Source organism: Anastrepha ludens, chromosome 4 (assembly GCF_028408465.1).
Source record: "Anastrepha ludens isolate Willacy chromosome 4, idAnaLude1.1, whole genome shotgun sequence".
In the NCBI taxonomy this organism is placed as follows: domain Eukaryota; kingdom Metazoa; phylum Arthropoda; class Insecta; order Diptera; family Tephritidae; genus Anastrepha; species Anastrepha ludens.
Window position 1 is genome coordinate 120,345,495 of NC_071500.1, and position 21,671 is coordinate 120,367,165.

The window sequence follows — 21,671 nt, forward strand, 5'->3', positions numbered from 1 at the left end:
AAACAGGGTACCCAAATTTCTTTTTTTTTAAATTCTGATTAAAAAGTTTGAAAATTTGTTTCTAGCTTTCATGAATCTTGTACAAAGCTTGATTAAAACTAAAGAAAATGAATTCATGATAATAATGAAAAATAATGATGAAAATAATTAAAAAATTAATAAAAAACAAAAAAAGTAATCAAACCTGATTAAAATATCGCGCTTCTATTATTTTAGCCATAAGTGTACATCAGAAAAATCTGTCGTACAAAAAAACAAAAAATCATTTTTACTGTCTCTCATCCGGTTTGAACACTAATTTTAGAGTTTCGCTTAATGAGTCAGAATTTAAAATATTACTGGTTTGAATTTTGAACCAGCGCCACTCAATTAGTGAGGGATCGCATGCTTTACTTTTATAATTCACGAAAACGCGCTTTCATACTCCTCAAATAGTTATGAAAATTGCTTCCTTTTTTGTTGCTCCATTTTCCCAAACCTCAGCAGTTTCAAATTATTTCACTTGCCTCACTTCGAAACACCACCGATCTTTAAATTGGGAAGGTATCAGTCATTATTGATCCATGAAAGTGCACGCGTTCTGAAAAAAATACAATAGCAACATGGTATACATACACCCTCACATACTTCCATTTATTCAAAGAGGACTGCTCCTGCGGACGACTCTCTAAAATGCAATAACATTTGCCATATTTTTAACAAGGGGAATTCGCATATTCTCGGGCTGTTTCCTTGTATTCCGGTTACCAGCAACTTCTACGACTCGGTGGATTTATACCTCATATAGGCCTTATATGATCGAATTTCCATCTAGAAAGACCTGGGAAAATGGTTTAGTATTTTATGAAAATGGAGTCAGTATATATACCGACTGTTCTAAGCTCAACGATCAAGTAGGAGGCGGCATATATAGGCATCAACATACCTTTCGGCTTGCCTGATAAAGGCAGCATATTCCAAGCTAAAGCTTCAGCGATTAAAGGCCTTTTAGGGCTAAATAAAGACGCAATTACAGTCAGAAATATCCACATACATGGAAACACTTTTCGAAAATAGTGGTTAAGTGTCATGAACAATTAAGGATACTCGCACAGTTTTTCTCCATAACTCTACTCTGGGTGTCGAACCACAGTAACTGGTGGCTGATGAGTTAGGCAGACAGGGCTTTACGCTCCAAATTACGATTGAGACAAAGTTGATATATCTATGCCCTTGGCAACATATAAGCTGCAAATACACCTCAAGTATTGCCAACTATCACTGGAGATAGATACATACCTGTATCATGGTCAGATTGGATTATGGGTCGCATTAAAAGTCTACTTAAATTTAATAGAAAATATTTAAGAATATTAGTAGGAATCCTATCTGGGTACTGACTTATAGGAACGCATGCCAGTAGAATTGGGGCACCATATTTCGACTTTTGCAGAGGCTCTGAGCATGTAGAAGAGAAAGAAACAGTTCAACACCGCTTTTCTGGACAGCATCGCGGATGTTGCATATATAAAATTAGCTAGACTTACTAGAGCTGTAAAATGTAAAAATGTAATATTAAAATTAATTTTATTCTTGCTGGTTTTATTGGTTTCCCATACCTCTCTACATGGTTAAAACTAAACTAGTCTTACAGTTATTGTTCATCATCATTGAATTAAAATTTTTCGTTTTTCTTCAAATAACAAAATTATTATTTGTATTTTTTAAAATCGATTTTTTCATTCGAAAATTACTTTTTCAGTTGCGTCTGACTTTTACGCAATTATTAAATGTAAGGATTAAAATCGTTGTGTTATATTTGATTAATTGATACTTATTGATACATTTTAGTAAAAATATGTGTCAAATTTGGTATTTAGCGAGTAGGGAGTGTAACTTTTTTGCATTCGATTTTGTTGCTTTCTATTCTTTCTTGGGCACGTTAACTGTTTCCTTTTCCTCTGGTCTATCGCTAGTTGTTGTAAATCCGCAAAATTTCCACTGAACTTTGGTTCCATTATCGACTCCATCTGTTGAGTCGCATTCCATCTTGAATAGATTCGTATATGTTGTTAATATTTGTTCCAAAGTTGGAACCTTCAGGTCTAACGTTTTCATAGATTGTTGAAGATAAACACTAATTGACTCGGTGCTGACACCGAAAGGGTGCACTATTAAATAGGCTGCAACTAGTGCGATAATTTGAGCTTCCACAAATGGCAAGAATTTAGGCTACAAAAAGAAAAATATTATTATTTTTTATTTAACTAGCTTGTATTGTATATACATTCTGTCAAAAAAGTACCGGGAATTGTTCAATAAAACGCAAAATAATTAATTGTTGTCATCAAAATTTATTTTGTCACCTTCAAAATAGGAGAGAGATCTTCTTCAGCTTCCTCAGCGAATTCTCCTTAATGACCTCTATCGACTCAAAGCGGAGTCCGCGGAGTGACAATTTAAGGTTTGGGAAAAGGAAAAAGTCACAGGGGGTAAATCCGGTGAATATGGTGGTTGTTCGATGATATTTGTAGAGATTTTGATCAAAAAATGTTCACAATATGAGCCTTGTGAGATGGTGCGTTATCATGGTGCAAGATCCTTTAGTTTTTTTTCACAAATTGGGCCGTTTCCTACGCACATTCTCTCTCAAACGTCGCACAAATTCCAAACAATATTCTTTATTTACCGTAGAACTATTTGGAATGAATTCAGAGTGCAAACACCATGCTAATCAAAGAAAAGGAGTAGCATGACTTTCACTTTTGACCGACTTTGACGTAGTTTTCTGGGTTTCGGCTCATGTGAATAGCGCCATTTAGCCACCTGTTGACCTTATACCACTCGTAGACCCGTGTTTTTGATAAAGCACACTCGCCATAGGCTTTCTGCAACATATTCAATGATTTGGCACACGAAATCCCGTTCAAATACAGAAAATTTAAGACAAATGCGGTGTTCGATAATGAAAATCGCAGAGCACACTTGCGGTTGACTGATATTATATAATTAAGTGACAAAAACAAGCTAATTGACAGATCACGCTCAAACTCTGCGACACTATAGAGGACAGTTGCACCAATATTGCAGCAAAAAAAAAAATGTTGACATATGTGTAACGCGTGCTTTTTAAATGAACAATTCCCGATATTTTTTTGACAGAATGGGTTATAGTTCCACAGATTTACATACCTCAATGTCATTTGAGTCCTCCAGCAGGTTTGTTTCTACTTCCACCATGCCTGGCTTTTCTTCAGTTAAATTCGCAGTTTTTTCACTATCATCCACCTTGGAACGTTCTTGCGTCTGTTCCTCATTTTTCTGCGTTTCGTCATTATTCTTTTCAACCTTGCTACTTTTAGCCATTCGCTCATCTTCATCAGTTTCATGTATTTCAACAACGTCAGTGTGATCTTCAATTATCTTCACTTCGTCATCACTCTTATAGACATCAATATCAATAATTTGCATACGATTTGTACGCGTTCGCGATGAATTTGTAGCCACCGCACTCGAGGAGTATTCAGTATTCTCTCTCTCCCTATTTTGACAGTCTGTTTTATTTCTCGTTTGCTCATTTACTTTCACCTCTTCCACATCATCATCATCGTCATCTTCTGCCTCATCTATTAATATTTCGCTTGCTTCAGAGTTAACTGATGATGTCTCACGATCCCTTCGTCTGCTGGAGCTCTCTTTAATTCTAGTTTTTAGAAGTAACTGCTTAACACCAGATTCCTTAAGTTTACGCTCGAGTTGTTGGATAGTTTTTGAGTCTTTTTGCTCGCGATTTTTGGTTTGCAACAGTTGTGTTTGCATATTGCGTATCGTTTCCTGCAACACTTTGATCTGTTTCTCACGATAATCATTGTCGCACTTGATGTCGGTGCGGACGTGAGACATTTCGCCGCGCAAGGCTTCCAGCTGGCAGCGCAGTGAGTCGTTCTCCTCCTGAAAAGGAATACAAAGAACAGACATTGTATTTGTAAAGTAGTTTCAGGACAGAAGATGTACTTGATATAATTAAGATACTCGTATCAACTTTGCTGAATGGTAAAATTATTGTTGAATAGCAATGACAATATTCAGTGGCGAAGTTTTACCCCCTCTACTTAATCAAAATATGTTTGGTTGGTTGATTAAAGTGGTGATTCATCCAGAATCCACGTAGCGCTTCCGCACTTTTTGTTGGCACATCCTCGTTACCAGCTTGTTTAACAGTTATTTACAGCAAGACTATATCCAGTATGCGCGGTTTAAGAACCTTATTAGGTTGTTGACGTTCAAGGCAGACAGTTGTTCGAGACTCTCGAATAGCGGTTTGCCCAGGGTTAACATTCTGCCCTTCCATAAGGCAGGGCATTTACAGAGGAAATGGAAGATTGTTTCCTTCCTCTCCGGTTGTTTACAACTGTATTGTGAGGGATGCACATTTCGGTTGCTTGTTCCCCGAGAGACCAAAATCCAGTTATGACTGCTGTTAGTCTCCAGGCATCCCGTCGTTTCATGTTTATCAATGTCGCCATTGCTTGAGGTTGTAGGTGGGCCATAACGGGCATTTCGTCTGGTCTCTCCATCTACAATCCGCGATTCGGAAGTATTTTAGAGAAATTGTATTCCTGACTGCACCTAATGGTGTTAATACCGATTCTACAAGAGCGTTATTCATCGCAGATCCTCTTGCCAATTCATCTGCGTTTTCGTTACCTTCAATGTTCCGATGCCCCGGAACCCAAATTAAGGTAACTTTATGGCTTTCACTCAAGGTGGTAAGGATATTCCTACTTTGTTCTACAAACTTGTAGCCGAATCCAGTGCCTGGATTATAGCTTGACTATGCGAAAGAATAGCGATATTCCTATTGAAAGTTACCGTCGGGATGATCAGTCCTCTCCGAGGTTAACAGAGTCTGTCGGAATAATAAGACTGGCATGACCATAATTTTTTTTCCAGGACCCGCTTCATTTAACCTAAATAGACTCATGACTGCCATCTTCTTAATATATAGGTCTATTGGAATAACGTTTGTTGGTGCATTGAGATTCTTTCTAGGACATATTCTGATTGCACCGACCGTTATTGCACAGACTGATCTTTGAATTCCGCCGAGTAATTTGGTATTGGTATCTCTCCCTACAGCTTTCCACCAAACTACCGAGCATGCGATAAAATTTGTCGTATAACCGCCTTATACAACCGTAATGTATGCTTAGGTTGAAGACCCCCATCTTCTTCCAAGCATATAAAGCAATTTTTGCTTTTCTTACCCGTTCTTCGACGTTTAAATTCCAGCTAAGTTTGGATAATTATCCCTAAGTACTTTGCACTGGGTGAAAATGAGAGAGTTTGTCTGCTAATATTTGGTAGGGTAAAAATTGATACCTTATATCTGGTGGTAAAAAGCATAAGTTCTGTTTTACGTGGGCTTAAACCTAGGCCACAGCCTGTGGCCCAAGGGTTAAGCTCGCTTAACGCCCTTTGGATGATCCCACTGATCATATTAGGGCACAGTTCTGACGCCATTAGTACCACATCATCAGCATCAAAATGTGGTAAAACCACCAAATAATGCGGCTTAAGGAAATAAAGTATGGAAGTCGTAGATTCATCGATTGAACTGATGAAAGTGAGGACTATATAAAGCACATACACCAGCTGCTGGGTGTGATGGCTTTTGATGAACATACCAATAACCAAGTAGACAGCACCCATTGGTGGGATTTAGGAAATAATTACGAAATTCGCATACAAGATTCAATTGGAAGCCATTTAAGAAAACCTGAAGGCAATAGTCAACAAGGGACAACATCAGGTCTGTTGTCAAAAGCTATATAGGTCAGGTTTTTATAGAAATACCTCTTCTAGACAAAAACGAAGTTTCTAGGAGAGAACTTCTTAATGAAATCTCGAAAAGCGTTATTCGCTCTGCCCATACTAGGACCGTATTAAGGGCGTTATCTACAAAATACGATTTGACTAGATAGAGCACAACAATTGTCAACAGACTTGTCATTTGGAATAATTCATTATCTCAACTTAATTGGATGTATTAGCTGGAAGGCAATGGCGAAGCGCTTTCGGTCGGCAAAGTTTTTTAATTTATAAAGTTTATTTAACATGCACCCAACTCTCTTTTTACACGGTTCATTAATAAAACTTTTTAAACGAAATTTTCGTTTTTGCACGAATCTTAAAACAAACAAATGATTTTCAAACAAAACATAAAGAATGGACACGAAAAAACTAGTCGATTGTGTGTAACCATCACTTGCGTACAACTAACTATAAATAAAATATTAGTATAGTTTTTGTTGCCATTAGTATTCCCTGGAGTATTCCCTCTTCGTAACTCCTAGGTATTCTTCTTCTTGCTTGGTTAAGTGTGACCTTGCGGACAAAATTGTGCGCAAAAAAAATGTCATTTGTATTAAAAAAGTTTAATGAAACCTTGCTGGTTGAACAAAGGTCTGAAAATGGAAAAAAAAAGGACTTGTGTCGTCGTCACAAGCGAAAAAGCCTTGCTTTTCACTTCGAGATGCTGCGAAACTGGTCAATATGTCCAAAGGTTATGTCCAAAAAGTAAGTAAAAGCAAACGCGGAATCCTAAGTGCCTTAAAGCTAAAAATTTTGGGCAAGTTCCATAAAAAAATATTTGGTTTGGCAAGTGTGATATGAAATGCAAAACGTTCATTACTACGGGCTCTATAAATCAAGAAATTTATATGAAGCAGTGTTTACAAAAACGTTTGCTGCCATTCAAAAAACAACGTACAGACTCAGTTCTGTTCTGACCCGATTTAGCATCGAGTTATTATAGTCGTCTTGCAATGAACTGGTGAAAACCACGGGGTAAATATTGTTCAAAAGAACCAGAACTATCCAAACTATCCACCATTGCGACCCATTGAAAAATATTTGGAAATTGGTGAAAGAAAATTGCTAAAAACAAAAAAGAAATTAAAAATGAGCAGCAGTTTAAAATGAATTGGTAGAGAGCGGCAGATAGCGTAATAAAAACTTATGTCCATTGCTTAGTGAGAGGAGTCAAATCTAAATTCCGCCATTTTGTTTATAACAAAGATAACACTGTGCGACAGTGAAATTATACTTTTATAGAGACCTAGTACAACTTGTAGGTATAGTAAAACTAAGAAAAATGGTAAAGGAGAAATTTCCGATACACCCCCAAAATCTCATTTTATGGCCATAAAACCGTTTTTCAGTAGGTTGATGTGAACAATCACTCCTAACTTCGCCAATTTCCATCCGATTTCAAATTGGTTTTTTTAATTCGAAAGAACAAAAACAAGCCTTTTTGACAATGTGTCGACAATTTTTCTGAAATGACAACTGACGAGACTGTAGACGGAAGTATTTGGAATTTTTTTATTTTTTCTCTATTTTTTCAACTTTGACATCATTTTTGCAATATTATCAGATATTGAGGATGTTTTTTGGTACACTACTGTTATAGTAAATTTAATTCTGCGTCGATTGAGCTTTATTTGACTGTAATTGAATTAAAATTCATTCTATGAATTCATTCTATGAATTAAAAAAACCAATTTGAAATCGGATGGAAATTGGCGAAGTTAGGAGTGATTGTTCACATCTACCTACTGAAAAACGGTTTTATGGCCATAAAATAAGATTTTGGGGGTGTATTGGAAATTTCTCCTATACCATTTTTTTTAGTTTTTCTATAGCCACAAGTTGTGCGAGGTCTCCATAAAAGTATATTTAATTTTTGTTTTTTTGTCACACAGTGTAATGGATGAGTTTCTTGTTTAATAAGGAAGAAAATGAAATAAAAACCATTTGGTTGCTTCTACAAATTTTATATTAAAATGCTTTTCGCCCGACCAATATTTTTCGTGTCCATAATTTAATTCTTATTGCCTCAAGCCCCATTAATTAAAAAATTTTCGTGTAAGATAAGAGCAATAAGTACATTTCAGCACTAACCAAGACCAACTGTGTATTAAAATTTCTACGTAATCTTCTTCAATGTGTCGCGTATAGCTGGATAACAAGTACTGTACGAAGTGGCGCAAAATTAATCATCCAATGTTGTTTTTTAATATTTTTTTTTACTGAATCAAAAAAAATTATTTTGGATGATGAAAATCTTTATTTTGATCTTCATGAGCTCCACTACTTGTATGTTTATATACTCCAGCTGTCTAGTTCACAAGTGTCAAATATGATTGACTTACGACTCCATTTGCAAAAATTATAAATCTTCCGATAGGATGATTAATTTTACGCTACCTTCTATAAACAACTCGAGAAAGCAAAAAAGAATGGCTAATAACAGACTTGGTTACAACGAAAAAACCAACAGGAGCCGTTGATAATTTGAATAAAACTCGACAGATAAGGATATAGGTATAGTATCTGACATATACTGGTGGAAAAAATAATAGAAATGAGAGCGATTTGCAACTATTACGTGTAAATATTGTTTAACATATCGTTCAATCAAAGTTGCCTTTACTGTAAAACGGTACTACCACTGCATATCTTGACAAATTGCTTTCATTGTCTGTTCAGCTTCTCAGTGTTCTTTGAACATTAAACTATGATATTCGCGTATTTTTATAGAAAAAATAGAAAGAAATCAAATTAACTTTGCATTTTTCATTTGACATGTAAGTACGTCATTTACTTTGCATTTAAGTTTAAAAAATACAATTGTTCTTGCTGCTTTAGTCAAATTTTTACAAACAGTGTAGGTCCAATTTTTTTTGGTTGAAGTCACGATGTGCGCCACGGACTACATAAATGTTTTAAATACAGCCATGCTTCCATTTGCTAGAGAGGAGATGCCTATAAAGTAGGAGTTTATGCACGATATTGACCCCAAACAGTCATTAGCGGTTGTTAACGTTTTGCAGTGGCTTTCACAGGGACCAGACCTTAACCCTATAGAACATCTATGGGGAATACTAAAAAAAAGGATTGGGGGATATAGAGCGCGAATCAAGAACGGGAAAGGGATCGAACTAAGGGGCAGTGATATTCTATAACCCCTCGCACTTGTACTAAGCTCGTCAATTCCATGCATAGGATACTTGGAAGTAAAAAAATATAAAGGTGGAAGCACCAAATATTAAGAAATTTTTGAGATTTTGTAACAAGACTATTGCACTATTTGTTTGTTGCTGTTGTATTTTCCAACTACCATACTAGAAATAAATACTATCTATTTGGGTTGCTTATGTAATTTAATGCGTTCATCATTAACGGCTCATATACATTTTTTTTAATAAATAAGATATAAAAAGAAAATGCTAAAAGTGTCCTTGTTTCTATTATTTTTTTCCACCAGGCTACTGAAGACAGCATTTTTGGGCCTGTCCATAATAAACATGCGCGCTGATCATCAAGTAGCGACGAATAGTTGCAAAATTGATTTTTATTCCTATATTTTGTACTTACGGATTGAGTTTTCACTGTACACTCATTTAATTTTTCTGTAATAAAATGAATTGTTTTTGTTTTATAAATACCTATGCAATATGGATTCCGGTATTACGTCTTTTCCACGGTTTTTTTGGGAAAATTTTTAAAGCTCCTTTATCTTAAGGGAGTTGGGAAATGTCTCACCATACTACATGTCGGATGTAGTTTTTAAACGATTTTTTTTGCACGCTTTTCTAAGGAACGTATCTACTGTGTAAAAAACGAGTTGGGTGTATTTCTTTGCTCACCTTCAAACTCTCCGCATCGTAACGCGTACGCTTGGCGCTGCTACCCTGATAGTTACGATCCTCATCGGACATTTCCATTTCATCGTCCTCAATTTGCACGGAGCGTAGTTCCTGTATTATTCACATCATAATAAGAATTAGCATAGTTGGAATTACGTATATTTGCATTACTTACAACTAAATTAAAGAAATATTTTTTTTTTGTTTTCAAGTTTAAATTAAATTAGATTCGAAAAAAACTCCTAAACTCGGAATAGCAAATTTTTCATTTATTTATCGTAATTACGGAGCATTTTCGCCCCTCCAGTTTGTTTGTACTTACCTCGTGATTTGAACTTTTGAAAATGATATTCGTTTAAAAATAAATTTTCAATACGAGTTTTAATTTTAAATGGTTTGATTTTTTTTAACTTAACTTTTTGTCTAAAATATATATTAATTTTGTTGCGAAAAAAGAGAAAAACCACCATTTTATTTTTATGATATTCAAGTTAAGGCAAATAAACCGAAGCAAAAATATAGAATACATAGAAGAATTCAAATACAGATGTAGATGTAGATGAACAAATTAGAAGCCTTTCTCTATACTTGTAGAAGGTAATACTTAAGACTAAATGCATACATGCAATTCTCCAACAGCAGAAAACTAAAGCTACAGAGTGCAGAGCGAAACATTTGGAAATTAATTGAAAGGATACCAATCAAGGTTATCTACAGGTTCAATTGAAAATAAAGGATTTTAGCAACTTAACAGCTTTCTCTAAGCAATAAACACTTTACGAGACTTTTAGCAAAAAAAATGTTTAATTTGAAATAATAAATAATGAATTATTACTAAGGTGCATGCAATGAAAATGCTTGATTTTTTTATCATAATATTTTAACAATATTTTTGAGACTAACTAATTTTAGGTCGTGATTAGCTTTGCAGCGAGGAACGGGGAGTTATATGATTTGGTGTAATGGGGCTAGTAAAGAAATAGCGGGCATTCTATAAATTCTGGGATCGACAAGTTGGATGGTAGCTGGTCCTTTATGACAGCGTTATGGGGCAAAAGTTTGAGTTATGCGTTAATATGCTTTCAGGGTATAATATCTTTATTGACTGTAAATATTAAGTTGGGAATTTCGATCGCGCTTCTCCTCCAATTTATGGTGTGCGGCTATTGATTTGATGTACAGGGTGCACCATATTTTATGTCGGTATGTAAACGCAAAATAACTTTGCCATTTACCAGCCTATCGACTTCAACATACATGTTTTCGATACGTCAACTGTACAATTTCAACCATGGATCCTTTTTCACCGAAACAACGAGAAATCGACGCTATAAAACCCGAAATGCTTGACAAGGTGATGGCAAATGCAGAAAAATGATCGCAGTTTGTTATGCTAATAAAGGTGGTCACTTGATTGATATAGTATTCAAAAAATAGTTTTAATAAATTGTAAATCACCAAACCAAATAAAAATACCCCACTTATACAAATCAGTTGTTTTATTTTCCAAAGTTATTCAATGTTTTCATACCGACATAAAAGACGGCGCACCCTGTATATTCATTCTTTCTTTGTAACTCGTGAGTGGAGGCGTAGATACGATGGTTGAAATATTTATGACTACTACTTCTGTACCCCATTTCTGTAACTATTCTTTTTGATCAAGTTCCCGATTGGAATAGTCGACTTGAGGTCACTTTCACTAGTTGTGTTACTGTAAAAAAAAAATTTTTTAAATTGCTCGACAACTCTGGTAATCAACTGACGAGCTCCATTGCATTTCAGTACGAATATTCGATTGAAAGGGTTTTTGTAACCAAATGAAGTGAAATATTGTCGATCTTTATTCTCACTTGGCTTTGAGGTAGATGCCTAGATGCTTAATAACAAAAGCTAGCAAAGAGTTTGGTAATCTCTGGAACTCTACGTTTTGCCTCTCAGAAAGTGTTATTGGTTTGATGGCTGGTGCACGGGCATCAGCTGTCTGTTAGATGGCTAAATGACAGCCCAGGGTATTGTTTACAAGCGCGCGGATGCATTTTGCCCAGAGCAAATGCGAAAAAAGAGAATCAGTAATGGATTTCAAACGTAATAGTGTGATTGCATTATATTGGTAGTCGAAAGTCTTTTCGTATTTTGTCAGTAGATGTCGTTGGAGTCATCTATCTCCAGTGCTATCAACTACATTGTGCCATATCATATGGCGTTAGAAAGGTGACATTTTAAGCTTCATTTAACCAAAAAAAAATTAAATTTGGAGAAGTTGAAAAAAAGTTATAGCTGTTCAAAAATGAGTGAAAAAAATGAAGAAATTCGCTATATTTTGAAATTTTTGTATAAAAAAGGGAAGAATGCCACGCAAGCCACCAATGAAATTTGTGAAGTTTACGGAGACGATGATGTATCAGTTCGTGTAGCACAACAATGGTTCGCTCGTTTCCGTTCCGGAAATTTCGATTCGAAAGATGCACCTCGCTCCGGTCGACCTATCGTTGAAAAAGTCGATGAAATTATGGAAAAGATTGACGAGGACCGTCACATAAGCTGCCATGACATCGCCAAGGCACTAAACATTCACCATCAAACGGTTTTGAACCATTTAAAAGAGGCTGGTTACAAAAAGAAGAGGCTGTGCGAAAAAGATCATGGTGCAAGGGTGGTGAAGCTCAACAAATGGTCGCAAAGCCAGGATTGACGCCTCGAAAGGTTATGCTGTGTGTTTGGTGGGATTGGAAAGGAATCATCCACTATGAGCTGCTCCAGCCTGCTCGAACGATTGATTCTACACTTTACTGTCAACAACTGATAAGATTGAAACAAGCAATCGAAAAAAACGGCCAGAACTGATCAGCAGAAAGGGCGTCGTCTTCCATCAGGACAACGCTAGGTCACACACATCTTTGATGACTCGGCAAAAACTTGGAGAGCTTGGCTGGGAAGTTTTGATGCATCCACCATATAGCCCTGACCTTGCACCATCGGACTACCATTTGTTTCGGTCAATGCAGAACTCCCTTAATGGAGTAAAGTTGGCTTCAAGAGAAGCCTGTGAAAATAACTTGTCGCATTTTTTCGCCGAGAAACCACAAAATTTGTACACTGATGGAATAATGTCTCTAGAAGAAAAATGGCAAAAGGTGGTCGACCAAAATGGTACATAATTTGGTTTAATAAAGTTCATTATAAATATAAAAAAAATGAGTTAGTTTGATTAGAAATACGAAAAGACTTTTTCGACTACCCAGTATTTGGCTGGAAAATCACAACCTGAGATTGTTCGAGAGCTTGAAACCCTTAAAGTAAATAAAGTGTTTGTTTATCGCACCACTACTCGTTACAATGATTCTGGTAGCATCGCGAAAAGTCATGGAGGTGGTCATCAAAAGATTGCAACGTTACGTAAAATGGTCCAAAAAGTGAAGAAGTTAAACATTTCGGTGGCAGACAAAGCTCGAGTGAAGAATGGCTAAAAAATATCGCTGAAAAAAGCCATTGTCCGCGAGTAGGCCAAAATACCTGCAAGGCACATTCGGGCAGCTTGTGATTCGTTTCTGGACCGTCTCAAAGCCATAGTCAAGGCAAAATGTGGACATATCGAGCAAAAGTATTTTGATTCTTAATTTTGTATTATTTTCATACACATTTTACTTTGAATTGAATAAAAGTAAGTTTCCAAACTAAATTTATGACCTTTTTAATTGGTTACACTTCGCGTGCCGGACCACAGTTATGGAGGTATTGTTTAATTGAACTTTAAATACGAATTGGAAATATGTTCAGGCTCTTGGATGCTGGCATCCTCAACATTTCTGAATGAAGTCATTAGAGTCCCAGAGCCATATGAAATCTTAATAATAGATGACCGGCCATCTGCAATGACCTATTAAAATACCCGTGAGTATTTTCAGTATATTCTGAGGGAAGGTTATAAGTTTTCTAAACTTCTTTTTTCCATTAAGAATTTCGCCTGGCGTAGCCCCATAGTTTTGTGCCAACTAACCTCCCTTAGCCTGGTCTCCTCACTCCCAAGCTTCTATTTGAAGGTGTCTTGTCCCATAGCAAGGAAGAGCTCGGGCCCTATTAATAATGATGCCCACAGCCTCTCTTGCCAATGCACTCGCTACGTTGTTCCCAGTTATCCCCCTGTGACCTCGAACCCAAATTAGTCAGATGCGAATGTGCGCCCCTAACCACTTCAGTTTCCCGATACACTCAAGGATCAGTGAGAATTTAACCTCACAGGATGGCAGTGCCTTGAGTGCCACCTGGCTGTCGCTCATTCAGGAGATTTCTGTCTAAATTGATCACATAGACTGACGGCTTACACTTCCGCTTGGAAAATGCTTGAAAAACGACCCATCGGCTCTCGTGGTACTTAAAGATGGAATTTGAGCCACAACACAAGAGTGTGTCGGTCAACTTTGGGATGTGCTTTTTATTAATTATTAAGCATTATAAAAAATCTCACATTAATTTTGGTGAAATTCTGTTAAAGTGACAGTCCGTGTCTGGGTATATTTATAAGCAGATAAATCCGGTCCGTTTGGGAACGAGTAATATCATTATAATAGTATCCATCTTGCGGTATTTCTTTTTCACTATAATAATCAATTTGCGGTAACCGTGAAATGTACCCTTTTCTATTCGAATTTTAACATTACTTCTATCGACTTTATTTGACCTTTGACGATAAAGCTACATCCAAGCAAAAGAGTGGTCTCAAATCGTGGTTATAAGACCACCTTTTTGTGTAATTTTCGCCATTATTTGCGTTGGGGCGTACGGTATCATGTGTGAAATGCATAGGTCATAAAGAAAAAAAGAATTTATATATCTATGTACTATATAATTGGCGCGTATATCCTTTGTTTGGTGTGAAATCTTCAGTTTCATGCGACCTCCGAACGGCAGATGGTGCTTTATGTTGGCAGAAATACATTCGAAAGTTTGCAATTGCCGGGCGACCGCTATTAGATAAGAACCATTTCCTTCATTTGGTGCATCGTTCTTTCCAAGGATAAACTGAGAATTGCTGACTGCACACATGATCGGAATATGGTCCACTAACTCTTGTCGTTTCTGTAAGCAATTCCAGGAGACTCAAATGGACCTTCTCCTTGAATGCAGCGCTCTAGCGCGGAGAAGGCTGAGATATCTCGGCCATTTACATCCAGAATAAACTCACATAAGCGCAGTCCAACCCAGCTCTATCTTAAGTTTAATGAGGGAACTGGGTCTGGATGAAGTACTGTGATGAGTAGGGGCACAAAAGGCCATGAGGTCGAAGTGCAAACCTTCAATAAATCTCAATCTAATCTGGTGCCGTAGCCGAATGGGTGGTGCGTGACTATCATTCGGAAGAGCGTAGGTTTGAATCTCCGTGCATGAAAATCAAAACATGGGACATTTTTTTTTATAATGGTCGCCCCTCAGCAGGCAATGCCAAACTTGCCAGGGTATTTCTGCCATGAAAAAACTCCTCATAAAAACCATTTGCCGTTCGGAGTCGGCTTAAAACTGTAGGTCAATCCGTTTGTTGAACAACATCAACACGCACACCAATAGGAGGACGAGGTCGACCAAACACCTAACAGAAGTGTACACGTCTATTACTTATTTATTTTTATTTAATCTGGTGCTTCGTGCCTACAGTGGACGTCAACCCCGGGCCTTACGGCGGCCGCAAAGAACGCAGAGAAATTGTGAAAATCCATTACCGAAATGGTGAACATTTTAACGAGTACGCCGATGGTGTCGCGTTGTGATCCGGTCGCTAAATGACGTCGTAAAACATTTTCTTGGAACTTTTTTTAAGGAAAGGTGTTTTTAACAGCTCAAACACGATTTTTGGACTGAAAGGCAAAAACCGACGCATCATTGAAAAATTGTAAAAAAAAGTCATTGAAAAAACGATCGCGAAGTTTTCTAATAAAAAGTGCTTTATTTTAATTTCAAAGTAGGTGGTCTTAATAGCACACCCTATACTTTTTCCGATATTCTAAATATGGTATATGTATATATAAGCGGGATTTTTGCTCATAAATTGTGACTAATACTAACATAGAAAACGTTCACTTATGAAGTTCAAAACTCAAACTAATGTGGTGAATATACATAGATATAAATGGGGAATTTCTAAATACCAAATTTATTTAAAACAAAGGGACAACAACCGGTACAGAGTGCTCTACAATGCAGTTAGTAAAATGCAATAATATTGTATAATGAATAATTTGATGTCCTAGTGCGAACCAAATGTCAAACCAAGCAACCATATTAGCGCATACATACATCCTATCTATCTTATATATGTAGGCACGAGTGTATATACTATATTTATATACAAGCAATATGCAATGCACGCCCACATAAACGCACACACATACAAACATAGAATGTAATGCAAGTAATTAAATAGTTGATTTTCCGCTTTTGTACGTACCAATGCCAGCTTCTTCCACTGATCGATGTTTTTTCTTTGGGCTTTGGTGAAATGGTCCCAAACCTTCTTGTGACTAGCAGCACTGAACACTTTTTCAATCTGAGTGACTGAATATGCAATTATAATAATAATAATAATAAAGAGGGGAGAGGGTTGGTTGATTCGTTGGTATCTTTGCATGTACGCTGACTATATACTTTGTTTTTCATGTACTTTTTTTCAATCCACCTTTTCTCAAATAAAATTTTCAAAACAAATAAATAATTTGTTTATTTGCGACTTTAAATTGCAATGGCGTCATTTGGAATTCGAAAATGTGTATTAAAAATCTTACAACATTAAAAGGGATAGTATAAGAAAGCTATACAGATGTACAAAGTATATTTTCAATTTTTACACTATACAGCTACTTTGCTTAATGTTTACCAATAAACTTTGATCCGGTCAAGATAAATTGTTCTTTCTTAGCTCTTTAGAAAATTGATTCTTAGCTTTATTTTATTAATAATTTACCTGTCGCAAGTACTTTTACAAACCTTTTTCGCTTTTTTCATTCCATTTTGGAAATCTATATGTTCCGGAATTAAAGTTGTTTTTCATGTATATTAAATATTTTAACGCCTTTTAAGGATTAAATGCAAGGCAAAATTATTTAAAGATTTTCAGAAAGAAATAATTTGTTAAGATTATTTCACAAATTCAATTTAAAAAAAGAGTTGTGAAGTTTCAAGTTTAAAGAGTGAAAGTGAAGTTTCAAGTTATGGGCACAAATTTGGGAGTTTACATTAAAATTTATTTCAGTTTAACATTACAAACAAATTCAACGCTATGGTTGCTGTTGTAGCAGCGATACCATGACGCTATGGTTGTTGTTGTTGTTGTAGCAGTATACTTCACCCTGTCAGTGTAGTGTAGATCACCGGTTGTCGTGCGAGGTGCCTTCACATGCCGGACATATGTTTGGTATGTCGGGGTCAATTCTGGATAAGCAGGAGTTTAACCTGCTACAGTATCCAGAATGTAATTGTGCCAGTGTTACGCGTGTCTCACGGGGAAACTGGAGCTCTTCATCTGCTATAGGTGGTGGTTGAACTCCGATTACGGCCTTCAGTGGACGGGAGCTTAAGAAGGTGGTGACGGTCTCCCGGTGAATGTCGTTTAATGTCTGTCTAAAAACTGTCTGGTCCAGTAGATTTCTGTTAGTTTTGTCCTGAATCTCGTCGGCGTAGTTTAAAAGGTGTCTCCTGACGTGCCTAGGAGGCGGCTCTGGACAAGCAGGTGTCTGCAAGGGTGGAACCTGCGATAGCACCCAGGAACTGCTTGCTGAGCAGTTTGTTGTGCTCCATTACAGGGAGCATCTGTGCCTCATTGTGAAGGTGTTGAAGGGGGGACATCAGGAGGTAACCGGTCGCCATCCGAATGTCAGTATTTTGGCATGCCTGTAGCTTTATCCACTGCGTGTCACTGGTTCCAGGCGACCAGACGGGCGCAACATAGTTTAGAACCGGCCGGCCTATTGTTTTAAATGTCGATAGCAACAATTCTTTGCTTTGCCCCAGATGCTGCCAGCAGCGATTTGAGGACCTTGTTGCAATTTTGGACTTTAGTGGCAATAGCGGTAGTGTGCGCAGAGAAGGAGAGCAAACTGTCGAAGGTCCACCCAATATTTTAGGATTGTTTACTGTCGGGATTGGTGTGTCATCGAGTTTTAAATCATTCACTTTGGCGCACAGGCAATCGATGCCATTGCCCGACGCTAATATCGTGCAGTCGTCGATGGAGTTTCAAGATGTCGAAGTTGAAAAGCAAGTGTGAAAGGACACACCCCGCGTAACTCCTTACTTTAACTTCCTCTGTTTAGAGATTGGTCTCGAAATATCACCGACGAATGTCGACCACTCAGATGATTCGCGGATCACCTCTTCGGCCCTGGCGTGAGTGTCGACTGTAAAATGTCATCTAGTAGCGTGGCGTGGCTGACAGTGTCAAAAGCCTTCTTTAGGTCCAGCGCTACTATTACAGTCCTCTCGCAGAGGCGGTTTGGTTGAGACCTCTGTTGATCTAGGGGTTTATGGCGGTGAGTGCTGTGGTGGTACTCTACACTCTTCGGAAGCCATGCTGGTGTGAGGCTGGGGACACGTGTTTCGTGTAAAGTGCGAGTAGAAAGGCTTTAAGAGTCTTTACTACTGGAGAAAGGAGAGTTATCGGCCGATAATCGGCCCCTTGGTTGGCGAGTTTCCCAGGTTTCAGTAGTGGGACCACTCTCCCTGATTTTCACTTGCCAGGAATTACGAGAATGACCATTGACATCTTGAAAACCCAAGCTTTTGCAACATCAGCATGTTTAGAACTATCAGGACCACATTCTCATGGCAGCCGGTTCTACGTTACCGGAATGACTCGAGTTTTTCTCGACCAAGGTAGTGCACCGTATTTGACCCCCAATCAATGACGTTATGGTCATACAGTCCGGTTCACTTGATTAGAGGCAATAATTTTTATAGAAGAATATAGTTATTAAATCAACCGTTTTTGATTTAGTAAGAAAATATTATATTATACCATTTAATGAAAACGTTGGTTAAAGGAGTCGCTATCTCATCCTACAACACTGCGTATACAAGTACATATATAAATATACATTTTTTTTATTTAATATTTTTCAAGTTTCAGCTCAATAATGTTAATGTTTCCTCAAAATAATTTTGCCTTGCAGAATTTTTGCCAATTCATATTCCTAGATATATTTACCAATGCCGTTATAGAAATGGTCACGGCCAATGGTATTAATGCAGTTATAATGCTGAATCGTAAGGAAATTATATTTAAAAAATAAATAAACTCGTATATGAGCATAAGTAGATCCTGCCAAAAGCCGTTCAATGTTAGTACTAGTTGCTGAGTCGCTTTACAGGCGCAATTTCGCAAATGCAAAACGATCAGAAATACATGTGAAGAATTAAATAATCATATTTTCTTTTGCGAAACTGCGCCTACTTCCCTACCACACTCAGGGGTAAAAACGATACCATTGTTCAAAGCTAATCTCATTCTTCAAAACTATTTCTAGCTTCGATAAATTAGTATAATCACATCAAACACTTACATTGCGTGGACATCGTCAGCATTTGTTTGCGATAGCTTTCACGCGCCTTGCGCAAATCATCTTCCAATTGCTGCTTATCTGTATGTAATCGACGCACATGCGCGTGTGTGCTTTGTATCATCGAATAAAATATATTGGCATTACGTTTTGTGCAATCTCCACGTTCCAGCCAAATGGCAATAGTTTGTACAGCCTTCACAAAAGTATCACTACTTCGCAGATGTTCTGCTACTAGCGATGCTTCATGTTCACTGTAATGCGGTATGGGTGGCGGTGATTGGGAACGCATGCGATCTATCGACAGACGCTCGCGATGGCGTTGCTCCCGCTGCAATTGACGTTGCTTGCATTCAAAATCATATAAATCATCACGCGCCTGCGCATAGTCCACATGCAACCGTCCAAAATTAGCCGGTTCATTGGTGTTGGAGATGCGTATTCGATAGCCAGAGAGATAAATGGCACGATCAACGGAGGCTTCATGACGGTAACGTATGTGACAGAAGTTCTTCTTGGATGCACGCAATGTGGCGATTTCACCACAAGATTCGAATATTTCTCGTATAAACTCGTCGGTGATGTTTTCAGGTAACCCGCCTACAAAGACAGTACGGCAACCAGGCGGACGCTCACGTGTGGTAGGTAGCGGCGCATTTGGATTAGGTGGAAAAAGTATGCAATTCTTGGTTTTTATCACATCTTTCATACCAGTGACTATGGAATCATATTTCATAAAATTAAAATAAGTCTAAAACTCTAATACACGCCTTACCTGGTCCGGTACCAATTTGTCCATTAAGTCCGACTTCGGAGTTTGGCATCGTAGTTGCAAAGTTAGCAGCATAATTTTGTTGCATTTGCTGCATGGCTGCCATCATGGATGTAGGATCCATAAACATTTGATTAGCCGCCTGAGTAGCGGCCACCGCAGCGGAAGTGGAAGCTGGATTTGCTGCTGGGTTTGTTGGAAAGAACATATATGGTGCTGCATTGATGCCGCCTGCTTGTGTCGCTGTTGTTGGCATAAACCCATTCATAAACATATTAGTGCTATGCACTCCTATTGTAAACTTATCCACTGGTATGTTTGCATCAGTCGTCGTGGGCAATGAAGTGGTTGCAGTTTGTGTAGTTATAGCGTTTGGGGGTTCAACCTCCGATTCATTTTCAATATCCATTGGCGCAGTGCCTCGGTTCGGTTTTATTCTTGCTGGTGAGTTTGATCGAAATCTTGGAGCTGGTGGTGGTTCAGGTGTACGCTCGCGAGTATTCGAAATGGCGGTAGCATTAGCGCTGCCAGATGTTGTTCCGGCATTTACGGCACCCACCGCCGTGGATATAGCCGCGGCAAGTTGATTAATGAAGTTTTGATTACTATTCATATTATTGCCAGCGGCAATTGAACCGAGGAGAGGCACTGAAAAGAGAATGTTTACGAATGTTATCAAAACAAAGAATTCGTTGACGAAAGAAATCAGGATATGTGTGGAAAACATGCGAAAATAAATCATGCGTAAAATAAAGAATGAAGCACGCATAAAGCAAAGAAAAAGAAAAGTGCGACAGGGAGACTTCAATATCGATACATAAATATATGTACACATACATTTTCAGTAGAAAATGCATCTCTTATGTGGAGGATACTTAGTAATAGGTAATTCAGCAAATAAATTTGAAGGACTTTGACAATTTCTGTGGTATAATCCAGCATTGAACCGGTTACGGGGCAGTTTTCTTACACATATTCTCCAAGTTTCTGTAATTAAAATCCATTGAATTCACAAGCGCATAGGTAGAGCGCTCCTCCAAACACTTTTTAACATTTAAACTGCATTTTCTTGCAGGGAAAATGAAATTATTTAATAATTCACACGCACTGCAAATTTTCGCTTCCTCCTCTTTTATGCTGAAAATGTTATGGAAGGTTGCCATATTCTCGTACGTGTACTTTAAGGTAAAGCATTTTCGGGCGGATTTACTGTTATTTTCAGTAGATACAAATATTTGAATTGTAATTTGCCTTTATATGAAAATATATGTGTTATTTTCACCCTCTTGTCGTCGATACTGATTTAATCTTTTGTTAAAAATTATTCAAACCCATAATGTAATGTGGTGTCTGTGTTCCGTAATTATTTGATGCGTATATAGATTTCTAATTGTTCAACGAAAAAAATATTTGTAAATTGATAGCTGACAAATGCGCGGTGGTAACTCCTGGTAAATCTTATGAAAATACAACACTGTAAAAGTTCACAACAAAACACATTAAAAAAGATTGATGAGCGAATCCCAGCTGTTCAAACAATCGACTCGGTGCCCGACGATAAAATCGAAAAAGTTTTTGAAGAGACTGACTTTTGTATCACATTATTTAGGTTAATTAAGAGAATGATCGGCATCCGTAGCCGAATGAGTTGGCGCGTGACTA

At 37.5% G+C, this 21,671-nt stretch overlaps 1 protein-coding gene across 1 annotated transcript; it reads right to left on the reverse strand.

Annotated features, from left to right (window-relative positions):
- Positions 1-1,554: 1,554 nt before the first annotated feature.
- On the reverse strand, positions 1,555-21,667 carry LOC128860901 (uncharacterized). Its single transcript, XM_054098693.1, has 7 exons — positions 20,980-21,667; positions 20,013-20,657; positions 19,241-19,954; positions 16,135-16,241; positions 9,693-9,803; positions 3,172-3,930; positions 1,555-2,211 (listed from the first exon to the last, which is right to left on the reverse strand). Exons 1-7 carry the CDS (start codon positions 21,170-21,172, stop codon positions 1,903-1,905), a joined length of 2,838 nt encoding a protein of 945 aa, XP_053954668.1. The 5' UTR covers positions 21,173-21,667; the 3' UTR covers positions 1,555-1,902.
- Positions 21,668-21,671: the final 4 nt, after the last annotated feature.

What these genes read in the sequence shown, in the direction of transcription:
- LOC128860901 (XM_054098693.1), bottom strand. Translation starts at nt 21,172, where the DNA reads ATGGCAACCTTCCATAACATTTTCAGCATAAAAGAGGAGGAAGCGAAA. An exon ending in ACGATGCGGAGAGTTTGAAG is followed by an intron (nt 3,931 to 9,692) that starts GTGAGCAAAGAA and finishes ATTCCTTTTCAG; the next exon opens with GAGGAGAACGACTCACTGCG. An exon ending in AGGACTCAAATGACATTGAG is followed by an intron (nt 2,212 to 3,171) that starts GTATGTAAATCT and finishes TTCTTTTTGTAG; the next exon opens with CCTAAATTCTTGCCATTTGT.